The following is a 17,990-nucleotide window of genomic DNA, read 5'->3' as shown; positions in this document are numbered from 1 at the left end:
ACATTACTTTTAACTGCAACATATGGTTGTACCAGAGTTCTAACATTTTCTTTCATATTAATTGCTGTGAAATACCCTGTTCATCCTTAGTCATCACACAAACAATGTTATGCCCGAGTAGACTAATCTAACCTACCATGTACCCTGACTAATACCTACTTCTAATACAAACGCAGAGAGAGCGTTTGGTGTTTATAAATGTGTGTGCAAAATCTCTTCTGTATTGAGGCCACCAGGGGTCTTTGTTTCAAGTTTAGTCATTAGAAGAGTTGGTGCTACTGAGTTGTTACAATAAGTCACAATTGAAATAAAAGAAAAGGTGCCAAAACATGTAGTGCTCTAAAATAATGTTGACCTTGGATATACTGAAGAAATATTTTTTTCTATGTTTATGGAATTTTTTGGCACATATGTACTTTAAAACACTGAATCAAGATGCCGCATTCTTATGTGATCAAGGCTGCGTCTGATAGATGAAGCGCTTCATGGCCGAAGTTTTGTATTAAACTGATTTTTTTCGGCAAACCAATGTGTCAACTGCCTTTCTGTTATATGCGGAAGTAACCCAGAACTTGCAAGAAGATACCTGATACTTCTGTTATTGCCTCATTTGGTTTGGAGTGTGGCATCGGCCAGCTACAAAGAAAGACTGTGACTATTTCTTTTTTTGCTTACTTATACAAGCCTTCAGCCAGACCTCCTCATCTGTTGGTCTAATGTGTCCTATCATTCACATTCTCTTCTGTCCTCCACAGCATACATCATGGGCCAATTCTGCCGTTGGCTAATTTCACTGTGAACAATGGCGTTCTGCTTTTTCACAAGGGGCACATCCACACACAAATTATTTTCATTTAGTTCCAGGGACAACAATAAGAATGTGACCTTTTGAGACCAAAACAGTATTTTTTATCTTGGTATGTACCTGGCATCACCACCCACAATACAAGTTTATAAAAACCGTGAAAAAAACATGAGTGGACACGGTCTAAAAGCTAGCAGCCAACACCAGACTTAATGGATGTGTTATTGGTCAATGGTTGTTTGAAATGCCATTAATACTTGTTTAAATTGTGTGCTTACTGGTTCATGCTTTGGGGTCTCACCTTCTAAATATGTTATCAGCGGGGGGATCTTCATTCTGAGGAGTTTTGCTAGAAATGGGTAATTTGCAGGAATCAGGCGCTCGAGAAGAGCCAAGACTGAAGTTCCCCTTTCGACATCCCAGCGAGGATATGAAGAAATTACCTGAAAACCCACAACAAAGAATTCAGAAAGTGATTCTTTCATGAGTTCCTATTCTCTAGCCTTTAAAACTTCTGGAAATGCTACCTTGTTCTCTACGCAGTACTTAGTACCAACCACATTTTGGCTGTTTCTGTACAATGTAAGTAGCATGTCGTACTGTTAACCAATTGACTGGAAATAAAACCATCACATTCAAAAGGATAAAAGCTGAGATGAATTTAAGATCTCCATTAGCAGGTTGCATAGAAATGGCAGCAAACAACTTGGGAAGAGGGATCTGGTGGAATATGATGGGGTGGAATGTGATACTCACCAGCAATCTTATGAAGAGTCTGTGTATTGAAATTTCTTTAGCTGTTTAGGTACAAAAGAACGAAGACATGTCATACTCAATCCATAAATTACTGAGCAATACTTGCCAAAGGAAGACATATGGCTGACACACACACTTAAGACACCCAGTAGTACCTGTAAAGAAGATGATGGGTGATGGGTGGCATTTCAATGAGCCTCTAGCGGTCATGAGGATGCTTTGAAATTCCTGCAAATACTGGCAAAGGCACCCCTACCACTAAGGAACGCCCAGGGGTGTACAGTACCTTGACAGTCTATGCTGCAATTCTCTTCCTCCCTCCCTTAGCGGTTGCTGTCAGGAATGAAAGCTGGAGGAGGAGCTACCTAAGCTGCCATGCACAGGTTCCTGTTACAGCTTTCATTGAGGGATAGAAGACTCCAGTGGGATAAGAGAGGATGCGTCATGAGCTGTGGACGTGTTTTACATCCTGAAGGACCATGGAAAAATGGGAGCCATTTTCTGACAGCGGATACCCCAGAAGAAAAGAGGACTCCAGAACATGTTCTTGCATATCTATTTTTTAATAAGGTTAACGACCTGGGGCAAGCAAGAACGAGCACATATTTTGCCTGTTCGATTCTGCTCAGGACTCCTAACATGAGTGACAAATAAATAGACTATTATACCATCTGTCCAGGTCACTTGCACTATATCAACACATCCACTGGAAAGTTGAACGGGGAGAGCTAATTGGAACCCTGGAATTATAGCAATTACAGGTATTCACCACCAGATGCGAATCTCCTTCATAACCTTGGAGTCAGTCAAAATATTTATTTTCACTTACCATCATTAAGCATGCATCCCTGCTTACAAGTGAGGGCCAATATCTAGCATTTTAGTATGGAGCTGAAGTCCAAAATGTTGAACCAGAAACATTGCAGAGACAAATATCATAACTAAACGTAACTCCAGGGAGAAATAAAATACATCCCTGTTGTGGTCGGCAAAAGTAACAACACATAAATAGGTACCATACCCAGCAGGGCATGATCAACATACTGGACAGAAGTAACATTATGGAGAGCAAGAATACTCCAAGGTTTGAAGAGGAGCATTAGAGCCCTGAGTAGCCTCATGGTGTGTGGAAACCTGGGACAGTTAGTACATTGCATTTAGGGGGTGGGAGCATTAACCAGACTAAGAGCTGAAACAAACAGGAAAGTAACTTTATGTCTGGCAAACTTCAAAAAGTATATAGGGATTATTTACAAGCCCCTTGTGCCACCTGTGAATCACTTTTTGAGACACACCAGCAGTGCAACCTGCTGCTCCATATTTACAAGGACAGGTAAAGCCACCCTGCGTGACTTTTAATGCCCTTGTAAATATGGCCCCTTTACACGCAACACTTTGTGTGGAACAGTTGTGCCATGGGTTTTGCTGTGAGATTTCCTGCGCTACACCCAAGGCTTCTGCCGCATTTCCAGATTTACAAGAAATTGTACACCTGGAAATGTGTCAGAATGCTACACCTCCCCTGGGGGAGGTATAGGGAGGTGCAACAAGAACAAATATTTTTTATTTCTCCTCGTTGTTTACCTCTTTCTACGCATACTGCATACTGCAGCACATTTAGGAAGAGGAAATTACCTATTGTGATTGTTTTTGTGCACAAAGGTATGCCTAACTGCATAAAAACAAAGATATGCCTTACTGCACAAAAACAATAATTCCTGTGACGCAGCCACTCTTGCACCATGGTACAAGGGTGCCTTCATAGGTGCATGGCAGCTAATTATGCACCAGCACTGGGAGAGCAAAGGGATCCATTATATCATTGTAGATATGAAGCATCCCGGTGCTTCGGAATTAACGCAGCGTGGCACAGCCAAATGGCTTGAGGCACAGCAATTAGTTAATTCCTTGGCTCACAGCGAGCAGCAACATCAGCACAGACACATATATCTCTAAAAGGAGAGCAATAAATGTTATTTGAAATATTGACATCCACATTCTATAGTAACTCAACCATAACATCCTGAGCTAATGGACTGGTTCTTCAACTCATGCCTGATCATGACAAAGTAAGAGGGGATCTGGGGAGTGGAGGAGGAAGCATTAACCACCTTCAATGGTAGATCCAACTGTGTCAATGAGTAGGATGCTTAAGACTCACCACATTCATGAAAGTTGATGCTTGCTTTCTTATCTACAACAAGTAGCATCTGGCACAGTGCTGGCACAGATGAAGTATAGTCATCTTCCAGCATGTAGCTCAAAATCTCTTTCCAAAATCCCTGCAAGAAAGAGCAGCGGATGTGTTATTAGTATCATTAGCATTTAATAAGGCTGCATTCCCACAGATAAACAGTCATAGCCGGTGTGAGGGTTTCTGGTGGGTCTTCTGGAGATGGGGCTACATTTGAATTATCCCCTTCCTGATACCATTGCTTGCTGATGGGGTCCAAGACAGATTGCTGGTATTACACTGAGGTAGCACCAACCCTGTTCAATGCTACAATCCGTGATTCTATATCCGAGCAATTACTTGCAGACAATGAGTGCAACATTTATTCTCCAAAAACCCTGCATGTGAGCTGCTTTGTAAATTATCTCATTATCTGCTGTTATCCTCATAACAATCACAAAACAGAACTATCTTTATAAATGTGCCAGAGTGTGCAAAGCTATGGCTGGGAATGAATGACCCTGTTGATATGAAATATTGGTGCTTGATGTATCATCGGGCAAGTAGCAAATAGGAGATGCAGATTGAGTAGCTATGTTTCGCAATGTGACTGATGTGCCATTCAAACTCGTTTCAAAGTGGCTATTTAGAATAATTTGGAAAACCTCCTGCCTCATTAAAAAAAAATGAGGTAGGATTCGACAATCTTCTATGAATGCCGGAAATGCTGGGAATGAGGACTGCATGGGACAGCAGACCTCTATCCCTGCAGCAGAGGAAACAGACTTTACATCGCGTCTCAAATCACGCTGTGCCTTAACAACTTGGTCCAAACCACTAATAATAATAATAATAATGAGATTTATAAAGCACATAGCTGCGTCAGCTGCGTGTCCCAGCACTGGGGTATCAGTCCTATTATACAGAGTAAGAATATGAATTCCCCTAATCTAAGTTAGCGTGAAAAAATATGTTTTTAAATTCTTGCGATATCGTATTTCAGCTTTTTCTTGCCCAAGCCAAAGTGGTAGGGAGTTCCACATCTTGCCTGCCAAGTAGTTGAAGGAATGGCCTCCAATGTGAGCACTTTTGATTCTGGGGATAGATGCAAGAGAGGCATCAGCTGATGAACAAGTTACTTACCTTCGGTAATGCTTTTTCTGGTAGATACACTATCTGCCTGTGGATTCCTCACCTTGTGAATATCCCCTTGCGTCAGCAACATTCGGAAATTCTTTTTCGTAGGTTCGCGCCGACGTGGGCTCTGACGTCATAGAGACACGACCTCGCTCGCGGCTCCGCTGACGTCACCGACGCCTACAATAGGCCCACGCCGGCGTGATGACATCAGTTCCGCCCTTTTTTCCGTGCCATCGAGGCACACGGACGGACCAATGACAGTAGAAATATACAAAGTATACACAGTACACAATAGTCAAGGCAAAACACACAGTGTTAAGCAAATGCAAGAAAACAATTGAAACATTACCCTGACAACAAAATATATATATACATTACAATACAGTAACTCTGATATAGAAGAGTGGACAACGGGGAGGCGGGTGGGTCAGTGAGGAATCCACAGGCAGATATTGTATCTACCAGAAAAAGCGTTACCGAAGGTAAGTAACTTGTTCTTCTGATAGATACATCTGCCGTGTGGATTCCTCACCTTGTGAATAGAGTCCCACAGCAGTCCCCACTCCCGGAGGAGGGTGTCCACTCTTCTAAACCAGGAAATCCTGAAGGACAGAGCGTGTAAAATGACCGTCCCTCCTCACCTCGGAATCCAAGCAGTAATGCTTCGCGAAAGTGTGGAGGGAAGACCAAGTTGCCGCTCTACAAATATCCACAACAGGAACACCTCTAGCCAATGCTGAGGTAGAAGACTTAGCCCTTGTAGAATGAGCCCTTATACCCTCTGGTGGTTCCTTACCGGCCAAAGAGTAGCAGATCTTTATGCAGAGGACGATCCATCTCGACAAGGTTCTTTTATGGACCGCTCTTCCTTTCTTGCAGCCAGCAAACCCAATGAAGAGCTGGTCTTCCAAACGAAAGTCCTTGGATCTGTCCAAGTAAAAGGACACCGCCCTCTTAGGGTCCAGACGGTGCAGTCTCTCTTCCTCCTTAGAAGGGTGAGGGGGTGGATAAAAGGAAGGTAGGGTAATGGACTGTCCTAGATGGAAGGGAGTTACCACCTTAGGCAGAAAAGCAGCCCCGGTCCTGAGAACCATTCGATCAGCATGAATGGTCAAGAAAGGGGGCTTGAAACTAAGAGCTTGAAGCTCACTAACCCTCCTTGCCGAGGTTATTGCAACGAGGAAGACTGTTTTAAGGGTAAGAAGCCTCATAGGACATTTGTGGAGAGGCTCAAAAGGAGCACCCATCAAAAAGGTCAATACAAGATTCAAGTCCCACTGAGGCACAATAAAAGGAGTAGGAGGGAACTTATTTGTGAGGCCCTTCAAAAACCTTAAAACTACAGGTGATTTAAAAAGAGAGGGCTGGTCAGGCAAACAGATAAAAGCCGACAGTGCTGAAAGGTAACCCTTCACTGTGGCAACCGCAAGCCCCTGTTGCGCCAGAGAAAGGGCAAACTGGAGCACATCAGACAAATGGGCCCTCAAAGGGTCTATAGACTTCTCCCCGCACCACGAGACAAATTTCGACCATCTATAAGAATAGATGGACTTAGTGGAGTCACGCCTGGCTGACAAGATGACATCCACAACGTCAGGTGGGAGAGAAAAGGAAATCAGGTTGCCCCGTTCAATCTCCAGGCATGAAGGTGCAATGTCTGGAGGTGGGAGTGTAGAACCTGCCCCTCCATCTGAGAGAGGAGGTCTGCCCTGAGAGGGAGACGGAGCGGCGGGTGAGAGGAGAGGTGGAGAAGATCTGTATACCACACCCTTCTTGGCCAGTCCGGAGCGACCAATATGACTTGGGCCCGGTCTTGACGAATCTTCCTCAGAACCCGAGGAATCAAGGGTATGGGGGGAAACGCGTAAAGGAGTTGACCTCTCCAACTCAACTGAAACGCGTCCCCCAAGGCTCCTTGCATCGGATACTGGAGACTGCAGAATGACAGGCAGTGCGCATTCTCGAAAGTGGCGAACAGGTCCACCCGAGGAGTTCCCCACATCTGAAAGATGTCGTGAACCACATCCGGGTGAAGCCTCCACTCGTGGTCGGCAGAGAACTGCCGACTGAGACTGTCTGCACGAACGTTCAACACTCCGGCAGATGATTCGCCAACAGACAAATCTGATGGTCCTGAACCCAGGACCAGAGACGCAGAGCCTCTCTGCAGAGACACTGTGACCCCACTCCTCCCTGCTTGTTGATGTACCACATCGAGGTCGTGTTGTCCGTCAGGACCTGGACTGACTGACCGCGAAGGGAAGGGAGGAAGGCCTTGAGCGCCAAACGTATCGCCCGCAATTCTAAAAGGTTGATGTGAAGCAACCTTTCCTCTGGAGACCAAAGACCCTTGACCTCCAGATCCCCCAGATGAGCACCCCACCCTAGAGTGGATGCATCCGTTATCACTGTGGTCACCGATGGAGGCAGATGAAAAGGCTTTCCCTGTGACAGATTGCCTTCCACGCCCCACCAAGACAGATCCGCTGCAGTTTCTCTGGAGATCCTCACAGACTCCCTGAGATCTCCGTTGTGCTGATACCACTGCCTGCGGAGGCACCACTGGAGTGCCCTCATGTGTCAGCGTGCATGGTTGACCAACAGAATGCATGAAGCCATCAGACCGAGCAGGTGAAGGACCTTCAGGACTGGAACGACCGCTCCATTGAAAAATAAAGGAATAATTTCCTGTATGTCACGAATCCTTTGAGGGGGAGGGAATGCACGACATACAGTTGTGTCCAGTACAGCACCTATGAACAGGTTGCGCTGGGAGGGCACCAGGTGAGACTTGGGTACATTTATTGAAAAACCCAACCTGTACAACAACTGGGTTGTCTCCTGCAGATGTTGGAGCACTCTCTCTGACGACTCTGCTTTGATCAGCCAGTCGTCCAGATACGGGAATACAGGAATCCCCGATCTTCTGAGATGCGCCGCCACCACTGCCATCACCTTGGTGAAGACTCGAGGTGCAGTAGTAAGACCAAACGGAAGGACCGCAAACTGGTAGTGCTGCGATCCCACCGTAAAACGGAGATACCTCCTGTGCGACTTCAGGATTGGAATATGAAAATACGCATCCTGCAAGTCGAGTGACACCATCCAGTCTTCTTCCAGCAGAGCCTGAAGAACCTGAGCAAGGGTGAGCATCTTGAATTTCTCTTGCTTCAGATAAAAATTCAAGATCCTGAGGTCCAGGATTGGACGAAGTCTGCCATCCTTCTAGGGAATCAGGAAATACCGGGAGTAGCATCCCTGACCCCTTTCCTGCTCTGGAACTACCTCTATCGCACCTTTTCTCAACAAAGTTTGGACTTCCTCCTGGAGGAGTAACAGATGTTCCTCTGAGCAATACCCCTGGCAAGGAGGGTAATTGGGAGGGAATTCCCGAAAGGGAAGGGCATACCCATTTTCTACGAGATTGAGAACCCAAAGATCTGATGTAACCGATTCCCAATCCCGTAGAAAATGGGTAAACTGACCCCCCACTGGACCCACATGATCCTGAATGGCGGATCTAGGGCTGCTTCTCCGAAGCTGGGGGGTTGGAGGAGACGGAGGAGGAAGAGGCTTGACGCCCTCGAGGACGCGCCCTCTGTTTTCCCCTGTATGACCTATACAAGGTATTCTGCTGCTGCTGCTGTTGTTGCTGCTGCTGCCCTTGTCTGTACGACCGAAAGGAAGAGCGGCCAAACCCTCTAAATTTCCTGGTCGTAGAGCCTCTGACCTGAAGGCCCAGAGATCTAGCAGTTGCTCTGCTGTCCTTGAATCTCTCCAAGGCCGCGTCTGCTTTCCTTCCAAAGAGCCCCTCACCATCGAAAGGCAAATCCAATAAAGCAGACTGCACATCAGTTGAAAAATCAGACGGCTTCAACCAGGCTGAACGTCTCGTGGCAACCGCCGTGCCCATGATCCTCGCAATGGAATCCGTAGTATCAAGTCCACTTTGGATGACCTGACGAGCTGCCGCTTGAGAATCAGCCAAAGCTTCTTCAAAGTCTTTCCTGCTATCCTCAGGAACCTTAGGGACCAATGAACGCATAGAGTCCATAAGAGCATGAATGTATCTACCCATAAGGCAGGTGGCGTTAGAAGACTTCAAAGCCATACTAGCCGAAGAAAAAGTCTTTTTCGCAACTTGATCCTGTTTCTTGGCTTCTTTGTCGCCAGGCACCTGCGGAAAAGCTCCCATTGACTTTTTAGAACAAGCGGCCTGAATTACCAAACTCTCAGGGGAAGGATGCGAAGACAAGAAAGCAGGATCCTCAGGAGCCACTCTATACCTCCTAGCTACACTTTTCGAAACCGCAGGAGCAGAGAACGGTTTCTTCCAAACCTCCATAATGGGGTCCTTTAAAGCATCATTAAATGGTAGCAAAGGCTCCACTGCTGAGTTTGGTGAATGAAGGACCTCAGTCAATAAATTCGACTTGAATTCAACAGTGGGCAATGTCAAACCCAAAAGTCCTGCTGCCTTCTTCATGACAACATGATAAGGTTGAACATCCCTGGAAGGGGCATCCGGTCCTGAAGGTAAAGACCACTCTGGAGAAAATTCGAGACCACTAGCCTCTGCCAGATCATCAAAGCAACTCCCATCCAGTTCGCCTTCCTCCACTTCAGAAGAAGATTCATCAACCCTCTGTTCCTCAAGAAGACGTTGAGCTTCTCTTCGAGACCTCAGTTTAACTCGAAGTGCAGTCGAATCCAATGCCGAATTCGACGACGCCGGAGCCGACTTCGGAACCGAATCCGATGGCTTGGAAGGCTGCTCCATAGAATTAACAGGAGTCGGTGACGCCGGAACCGGAGTCGTCGACTTCGGCCGAGCCGGCGTCGATACCGGCGTCGACCTTGGTGGAGCTTGGTACTGCCACAGCGGAGTCGGGGCTGGCATATATGGCATAAAGGGTGCCGGAGCATATGAGTGAGGAACACCCAAATTAAAAGCCATAGGACCCATGGGACCCGAAGGTGCTCCAGAGGGGTACCATGATCTAGAAAAAACACCATACATTGCGTTTAAAAACGCAGAGGGGTCCTGACCTGGAGTCGGGAATGGTGGATGCTCAGGCTGATCTCGAGGCAGGTTTGAATCTGTTTCACCAACAGGATTCGAAGTCTCCTCCTCAATAGGAACTCCACCGGCGTCCTCCGGAGTCGGAGATGGAGCCGGAGACGGAGCCGGAGTCGGATCCGGAACCGAAGTCGGAGAATGGACTAGTGACTCCGAAGGCGAAGCCTCACCTTCTTGATCCGACACATGTTGAGGAACCACTTTCGACTTCATCCTCTTGGGAGACTTCGACCTAGATTTATCACCAGAATGATGACGGGATCCATGTCTCCTTTTCTTATGTTTCTTATGAGAACCGGAAACGTGATCGGATGAAGACTTCGAGGCCGACGCCTCTCGAGACCTCGACCTGGATCTCGACCTCGACTTTTTCGAATGCTTCGAGGATCTTCTAGCTTTACTTGCTTTAAGCTTGGCCACAAGAAGTTTCGATTCTCTCTCACGAAGGGCTTTCGGATTCATCTTCTGGCATGAAGAACATCCATCCACGTCGTGATCCGAGCTTAAACACCAGATGCAGTCTTGGTGAGGGTCCGTAACGGACATCATCTTCCCACATTCTCTACAAGGTTTAAACCCTGTCTTCTTTGTCGACATGACAACAGATCAAAAAGACAGAGAATGGAGAATCAAAGAAATAAAGTATCAATATACTAAGCTACAGAGTATCCCGAAACCATTAGCGTCGACGACGCGGAAAAAAGGGAACTGATGTCATCACGCCGGCGTGGGCCTATTGTAGGCGTCGGTGACGTCAGCGGAGCCGCGAGCGAGGTCGTGTCTCTATGACGTCAGAGCCCACGTCGGCGGGAAGCTACGAAAAAGAATTTCCGAATGTTGCTGACGCAAGGGGATATTCACAAGGTGAGGAATCCACACGGCAGATGTATCTATCAGAACTCAGATTTCTTTTAGGAAGATAAGGTGTGATCAGAGGTGAAGATATTTAGGGCCTTTATGATTGAGAATATTGTGACAATAGCACATGGCTTTGAAATATACCCAATGCCTTAAGGGAAGCCAGAGCAGCATTGGTAGAGCTGGGGCTGATGGTGAGACGGCAGATGAAATAGCAGCCAAGCTGCCATATTCTGCACCCACTGTCGTCTTCTTCATCATGTCTGTGATACTCCGAGATACAGAACAATGCAGTAATACAGTCTCAACATGATTAAAGACTGGACCACTGTCTTTCTGGCAGGTTCTGGCAGGAAGACAAGATGTTTTTAAGGTATTTAAGATCCCAACACATTGCCCTGCAAGACTCGTAATTGCTGTAGGTCCCCTAATGTGTCTTTTCAATGCATTCCTTTATCAAGCAAAACCAATACAACCACTTCCCTGAAGGAAAGCGTTGTTGGACTAATGTTGTACTTTAAGTCCAACTCTTTCCCTACAGTTGCACAGACTGGAGTTGGAATAGTAAATACTATTCCAAAGTCCAGTGCTTTCCCAAAGGCAAATCATGGTAACGACTTGGGTGGAAAAGAAATGCATTTTAAACATGCATTCATGGTTCAGATCACTATGTGCATATTTCCCATATACAAACATGCAGCGAACATGCTATTATGTGAGTTAGAGGATAATGAAGATAACCTGGGAATTGAGGAGTCTTTGGACATTCTGCAATTTATATTTTGTACACTTCTAGTTTATTGACCCACCTTATTTCACATCCTTCTCACTTACCTCGTCAGTATTTTTATGGCGTAATGCAATTTTATTGAGGAGCTGAGAGATTTGGATGTGGATAGTCTCTTCTTCAACATCAGATTCAGGATCCATGTGACTAGCGCCCTGTGAAAATGTGGAAAAGCAAGAGAAGTAAAGTAACATATATTTTCACAACATTTTCACTGTGCTTTCTCTCCTCATGGAGGTTCAAGAGATTTGAGAGTGAAAACATCACAATTTTCAAATCAAGGTTGTAAGCACAGAGTCTTGGCTTAAATTCAAATGTGAAATTAAAACCACTAGCCGCAAACATGTAAATAAAAATGTATAAATGAAGTTATGCACCCATGCTCCGCTCTACAGAGAATAAAAGTATATGGTCATTTGGCGGAGAAGAACAAGTTACTTATCTTCGGTAACGCTTTTTCTGGTAGATACAATATCTGCCTGTGGATTCCTCACCTTGTGAATATCCCCTTGCGTCAGCAACATTCGGAAATTCTTTTTGTAGCCTCGCGCCGACGTGGATTCGGACGTCATAGAGACACGACATCGCTCGCGACTCCGCTGACGTCACCGACGCCTACAATAGGCCCACGCTGGCATGATGACATCAGTTCCGCCCTTTTTTCCGTGCCTTCGAGGCACACGGACGGACCAATGACAGTAGACATATACACAGTATACGCAGTACTAATATCATATAAATATCAAGGTAATACACACAGTGTGAAGCAAATGCAATAAAACATTTGAAATAAACAACCCCTTGACAATAAAATAATACATTATAGAAACTCTGGCATAGAAGAGTGGACAACGGGGAGGCGGGTGGGTCAGTGAGGAATCCACAGGCAGATATTGTATCTACCTGAAAAAGCGTTACCGAAGGTAAGTAACTTGTTCTTCTGATAGATACATCTGCCGTGTGGATTCCTCACCTTGTGAATAGAGTCCCACAGCAGTCCCCACTCCCGGAGGAGGGTGTCCACTCTTCTAAACCAGGAAATCCTGGAGGACAGAGCGCGCAAAGTGGCCGTCCCTCCTCACCTCGGAATCCAAGCAGTAATACTTCGCGAAAGTGTGGAGGGAAGACCAAGTTGCTGCCCTACAAATATCCTCTACAGGAACACCTCTAGCCAATGCTGAAGACGAAGACTTAGCTCTTGTAGAATGAGCCCTTATACCCTCTGGTGGTACCTTACCGGCCAAAGAGTAGCAGATCTTAATGCAGAGGACGATCCATCTTGACAAGGTTCTTTTATGGACCGCTCTTCCTTTCTTGCAGCCAGCAAAACCAATGAAGAGCTGGTCATCCAAACGAAAGCCTTTAGACCTGTCCAAGTAAAAAGACACCGCCCTCTTGGGGTCCAAACGGTGCAGTCTCTCTTCCTCCTTAGAAGGCATGAATGGTCAAGAAAGGGGGCTTGTAACTAAGAGCTTGAAGCTCACTTACCCTCCTTGCCGAGGTTATTGCAACGAGGAAGACTGTTTTAAGAGTCAAAAGCCTCAAAGGACATTTGTGAAGAGGCTCAAAGGGAGCACCCATCAAAAAAGTCAATCCAAGATTTAAGTCCCACTGAGGCACAATAAAAGGAGTAGGAGGGAACTTATTTGTGAGGCCCCTCAAAAATCTTAAAACCACAGGAGATTTAAAAAGAGAAGGTTGGTCAGGCAAGCAGAGAAATGCCGACAGCGCTGAAAGGTAACCCTTCACTGTGGCAACCGCAAGTCCCTGTTGCGCCAGAGAAAGGGCAAACTGGAGAACATCAGATAAATGGGCTCTCAAAGGGTCAATAGACTTTTCCCCACACCACGTGACACATTTCGACCATCTATAAGAATAGATAGACTTAGTGGAGTCACGCCTGGCAGATAAGATGACATCCACAACGTCAGGCGGGAGGGAAAAGGAATTCAGGTTGCCCCATTCAATCTCCAGGCATGAAGGTGTAATGTCTGGAGGTGGGGGTGTAGAACCTGCCCCTCCATCTGAGAGAGGTCTGCCCTAAGAGGGAGACGGAGCGGCGGGTGAGAGGAGAGGTGGAGAAGGTCTGTATACCACACCCTTCTTGGCCAGTCCGGGGCGACCAATATGACTTGGGCCCGGTCTTGGCGAATCTTCCTCAGAACCCGAGGAATCAAAGGTATGGGAGGAAACGCGTAAAGGAGTTGATTTCCCCAACTCAACTGGAACGTGTCCCCCAAGGCTCCCTGCATCGGAAACTGGAGACTGCAGAACGACAGGCAGTAAGCATTCTCGCGAGTGGCAAACAGGTCCTCCCGAGGAGTCCCCCACATCCGAAAGACGTGACGAACCACCTCCGGGTGAAGCCTCCACTCGTGGTCGGCGGAGAACTGCCGACTGAGACTGTCTGCACGAACGTTCAGAACTCCGGCCAGATGATTTGCCATCAGACAGGACCAGAGACGCAGAGCCTCTCTGCAGAGACACTGTGAGCCCACTCCACCCTGTTTGTTGATGTACCACATCGCGGTCATGTTGTCCGTAAGGACCTGGACCGAACGACCGCGAATGGAAGGGAGGAAGGCCTTGAGCGCCAAACATATCGCCCGCAATTCTAAAAGGTTGATGTGAAGCAACCTTTCCTCTGGAGACCAAAGACCCTTGACCTCCAGATCCCCCAGATGAGCACCCCACCCTAGAGTGGATGCATCCGTTATCACTGTGGCCACCGGAGGAGGCAACTGAAAAGGCTTCCCCTGAGACAGGTTGCCTTCCACGCTCCACCAAGACAGATCCGCCGCAGCTTCTCTGGAGATCCTCACTGACTCCCTGAGATCTCCGTTGTGCTGATACCACTGCCTGTGGAGGCACCACTGGAGCGCCCTCATGCGCCAGCGTGCATGGTTGACCAACAGAATGCATGAAGCCATCAGACTGAGCAGGCGAAGGACCTTCAGGACTGGAACGACCGCTCCATTGTAAAATAAAGGAATCATTTCCTGTATGTCGCGAATCCTTTGAGGGGGAGGGAATGCACGACATACAGTAGTGTCCAGTACAGCACCTATGAACAGGTTGCGCTTGGAGGGCACCAGGTGAGGCTTGGGTACGTTTATCGAAAAACCCAACCTGTACAACAACTGGGTTGCCTCCTGCAGATGATGGAGCACTCTCTCTGACGACTCTGCTTTGATCAGCCAGTCATCCAAATAAGGGAATACAGGAATCCCTGATCTCCTGAGATGCGTCGCCACCACTGCCATCACCTTGGTGAAGACTCGAGGCGCAGTAGTAAGACCAAACGGAAGGACCGCAAACTGATAGTGCTGCGATCCCACCGTAAAACGGAGATACTTCTTGTGCGACTTCAGGTTTGGGATGTGAAAATACGCATCCTGCAAGTCGAGCGACACCATCCAGTCTTCTTCCAGCAGAGCCTGAAGAACCTGAGCAAGGGTGAGCATCTTGAATTTTTCCTGCTTCAGATAAAAATTCAAGATCCTGAGATCCAGGATTGGACGAAGCCTGCCATCCTTCTTGGGTATCAAAAAATACCGGGAGTAGCATCCCTGACCCCTTTCCTGCTCTGGGACCACCTCTATCGCACCCTTTCTTAATAGAGTTTGAACTTCCTCCTGAAGGAGTAACAGATGTTCCTCTGAGCAATATCCCTGGCAAGGAGGGTAATTGGGAGGGAATTCCCGAAAGGGAAGGGCATACCCATTTTCTACGAGATTGAGAACCCAAAGATCTGATGTAAAATGTAAATGTAAATGTAGTTGAGCTTATATAGCGCACAGCTACCCGCAGTGGGTTTCCCGGCGCTTGCTTAGGGAACCCTTCCTGGTATTCCCCTGTGAGATAGCAGGGTATCCACAAGGTGAAAGTCAGGCATCCCGCCACGAGGGGCCGTTGTGGAGATTAAGCAAGCTATTGCCCAGAGTCGCAGAGTGTGAACCCATGAGTCGAGGAGGCACCGGGGCGAGAATTATCGAGTCCGTGGAATTTTTAGCCCAAGACCCGCCGAGGCAGGAATTGAACCCTGGTCCAGGACCGATCTCAGCTTCCGGGTCTGCTGCCTCTAACCCCTGAGCCACACTTCTCCACCTAGTAACCAATTCCCAATCCCGTAGAAAGTGGGTAAGCCGACCCCCCACCGGACCCACATGATCCTGAATGGCGGATCTAGGGCTGCTTTTCTGTGGCTGGGGGCTTGGAGGAGGTGGAGGAGGAAGAGGCTTGACGCCCTCTAGGACATGCCCTTTGCTTTCCCCTGTATGACCTATACAAGGTATTTTGCTGCTGCTGTTGCTGTTGTTGCTGCTGCTGACCTTGTCTAAACGTACAAAAGGAAGAGCGACCAAAACCTCTGAATTTCCTGGCCGTAGAACCTCTGACCTGAAGACCAAAAGATCTAGCCGTCGCCCTGCTATCCATGAACCTTTCCAAGGCCGTATCTGCCTTTTTGCCAAAGAGTCCTTCACCATCAAAAGGCAGATCTAACAAAGCAGACTGTACATCAGCAGAAAAATCATATGATTTTAACCAAGCTGAACGCCTTGTGGCAACTGCCGTGCCCATGATCCTTGCCACAGAATCCGCAGTATCGAGGCCGCTCTGGATGACTTGACAAGCTGCCGCTTGAGTGTCAGATAAAACTTCCTCAAAGTCATTTCTGTAGTCTTCTGGAACCTTAGGGATCAAAGTACACATAGAGTCCATAAGTGCATGCACATACCTTCCCATAAGGCAAGTGGCATTTGTTGATTTTAATGCCATACTCGCAGAAGAAAAAGTCTTTTTGGCCACTTGATCCTGCTTTCTAGCTTCTTTGTCGCCAGGTACCTGTGGAAAAGCACCAACCGACTTCTTTGAACATGCCGCTTGAATCACCAAACTCTCAGGAGAAGGATGAGATGATAAAAAGGCAGGATCTTCAGGAGCTACTCTATACCTCCTAGCCACACCTTTCGAAACAGCAGGAGCAGAAAGAGGTTTCTTCCACACCTCCATAATGGGTTCAGTCAAAGCATCATTAAACGGGAGTAAAGGCTCCGCAGCAGAGCTGGGAGAATGAAGAACCTCAGTTAGTAAATTTGATTTAAATTCGACAGTAGGCAAAGTTAAACCCAAAAGTCCCGCTGCCTTTTTCATAACCACATGATATGGCTGAACATCCTTAGAGGGTGCATCAGGGCCTGATGGTAAAACCCACTCTGGAGAAAATTCAAGACCACTCGCCTCTGCTAGGTCCTTGAAATAATTCTCATCCAGCTCACCTTCTTCCATGTCGGAATGAGACTCACAATACCTCTGTTCTTCCAGGAGACGTTGAGCCTCTCTCCTAGACCTCTGCTTAACGCGGAGTGCAGCCGGATCCACTGTCGACTCCGACGGCGCCGGAGCCGACGTCGGAATCGAATCCGAAGGCTTAGAAGGATGTACCATAGACTTGCTTGGAGCGGGCGACGCAGGTGCTGGAGTCGTCGACTTCGGTCGAGCCGGCGTCGACATCGGCGTCGACCTCGGGGGAGCCTGATACTGCACATCGGGGTCGGGGCTGGCATATACGGCATGAAAGGTGCCGGGGCATAGGAATGAGGTATACCCAAATTGAATGCCATTGGACCCATGGGACCCAAAGGCGCTCCAGAGGGGTACCATGACCTCGAGAAAACACCATACATAGCGTTGAGAAACGCCGAAGGGTCCTGACCTGGAGCTGGAAAAGGTGGATGCTCAGGTCGATCTCGAGGTAGATTCGAATCTGTTTCAATAACAGGAGTCGAAGCCTCCTCCTCAACAGGAACTCCACCGGCGTCTTCTGGAGTCGGAGATGGAGCCGGAGATGGAGCTGGAGTCGGATCGGGAACCGGAGTCGGAGAATGAATTAGCGACTCCGAAGGCGAGGCCTCACCTTCTTGATCCGATACTTGTGGAGGAATTACTTTCGATTTCATCTTCTTGGGTGATTTCGACCTCGAGTCAGACTTATCACTCGAATGACGTCGAGATTCATGTCTCCTCTTCTTATGCTTCTTACGAGACCTCGAAGCATGATCTGATGAAGACTTGGAAGCCGACGCCTCCCGAGACCTCGATCTCGATCTCGACTTCGACTTCTTCAGTGGGATTTCAAAGATCTTCAAACCTTATCGCCTTCAGCTTAGCCACAAGAAGCTTAGACTCCCTTTCTCGCAGGGCCTTTGGATTCATCTTTTGACACGACGAACACCCATCCACGTCGTGGTCGGAGCTCAGACACCAAATACAGTCTTGATGTGGGTCCGTAACGGACATCATCTTTCCACATTCTCTACAAGGTTTAAAACCTGTCTTCTTTGTCGACATAATAACAGAACAAAGAGGTCAGAGAAAGGAGAATTGAAGA

At 47.4% G+C, this 17,990-nt stretch overlaps 1 protein-coding gene across 1 annotated transcript in view; it reads right to left on the bottom strand.

Annotated features, from left to right (window-relative positions):
* LOC144791673 (maestro heat-like repeat-containing protein family member 2A) overlaps positions 1-11,751 on the bottom strand; it is a 77,369-nt gene extending 65,618 nt beyond the window's left edge. Inside the window, exons 1-4 of the mRNA XM_078666414.1 lie at positions 11,647-11,751; positions 3,723-3,843; positions 1,562-1,602; positions 1,107-1,248 (exon numbers count right to left, since the gene is read on the bottom strand). Coding sequence (XP_078522540.1) covers positions 1,107-1,248; positions 1,562-1,602; positions 3,723-3,843; positions 11,647-11,742 — 400 coding nt within the window. The 5' untranslated portion in view covers positions 11,743-11,751. The remainder of the gene's footprint in view (positions 1-1,106; positions 1,249-1,561; positions 1,603-3,722; positions 3,844-11,646) is intronic.
* Positions 11,752-17,990: the final 6,239 nt, after the last annotated feature.

This window comes from Lissotriton helveticus, chromosome 11, assembly GCF_964261635.1.
Source record: "Lissotriton helveticus chromosome 11, aLisHel1.1, whole genome shotgun sequence".
NCBI lineage: Eukaryota > Metazoa > Chordata > Amphibia > Caudata > Salamandridae > Lissotriton > Lissotriton helveticus.
Note: the sequence above shows the minus strand (reverse complement) of the source record. Positions and strands in the feature narration are given on the sequence as shown.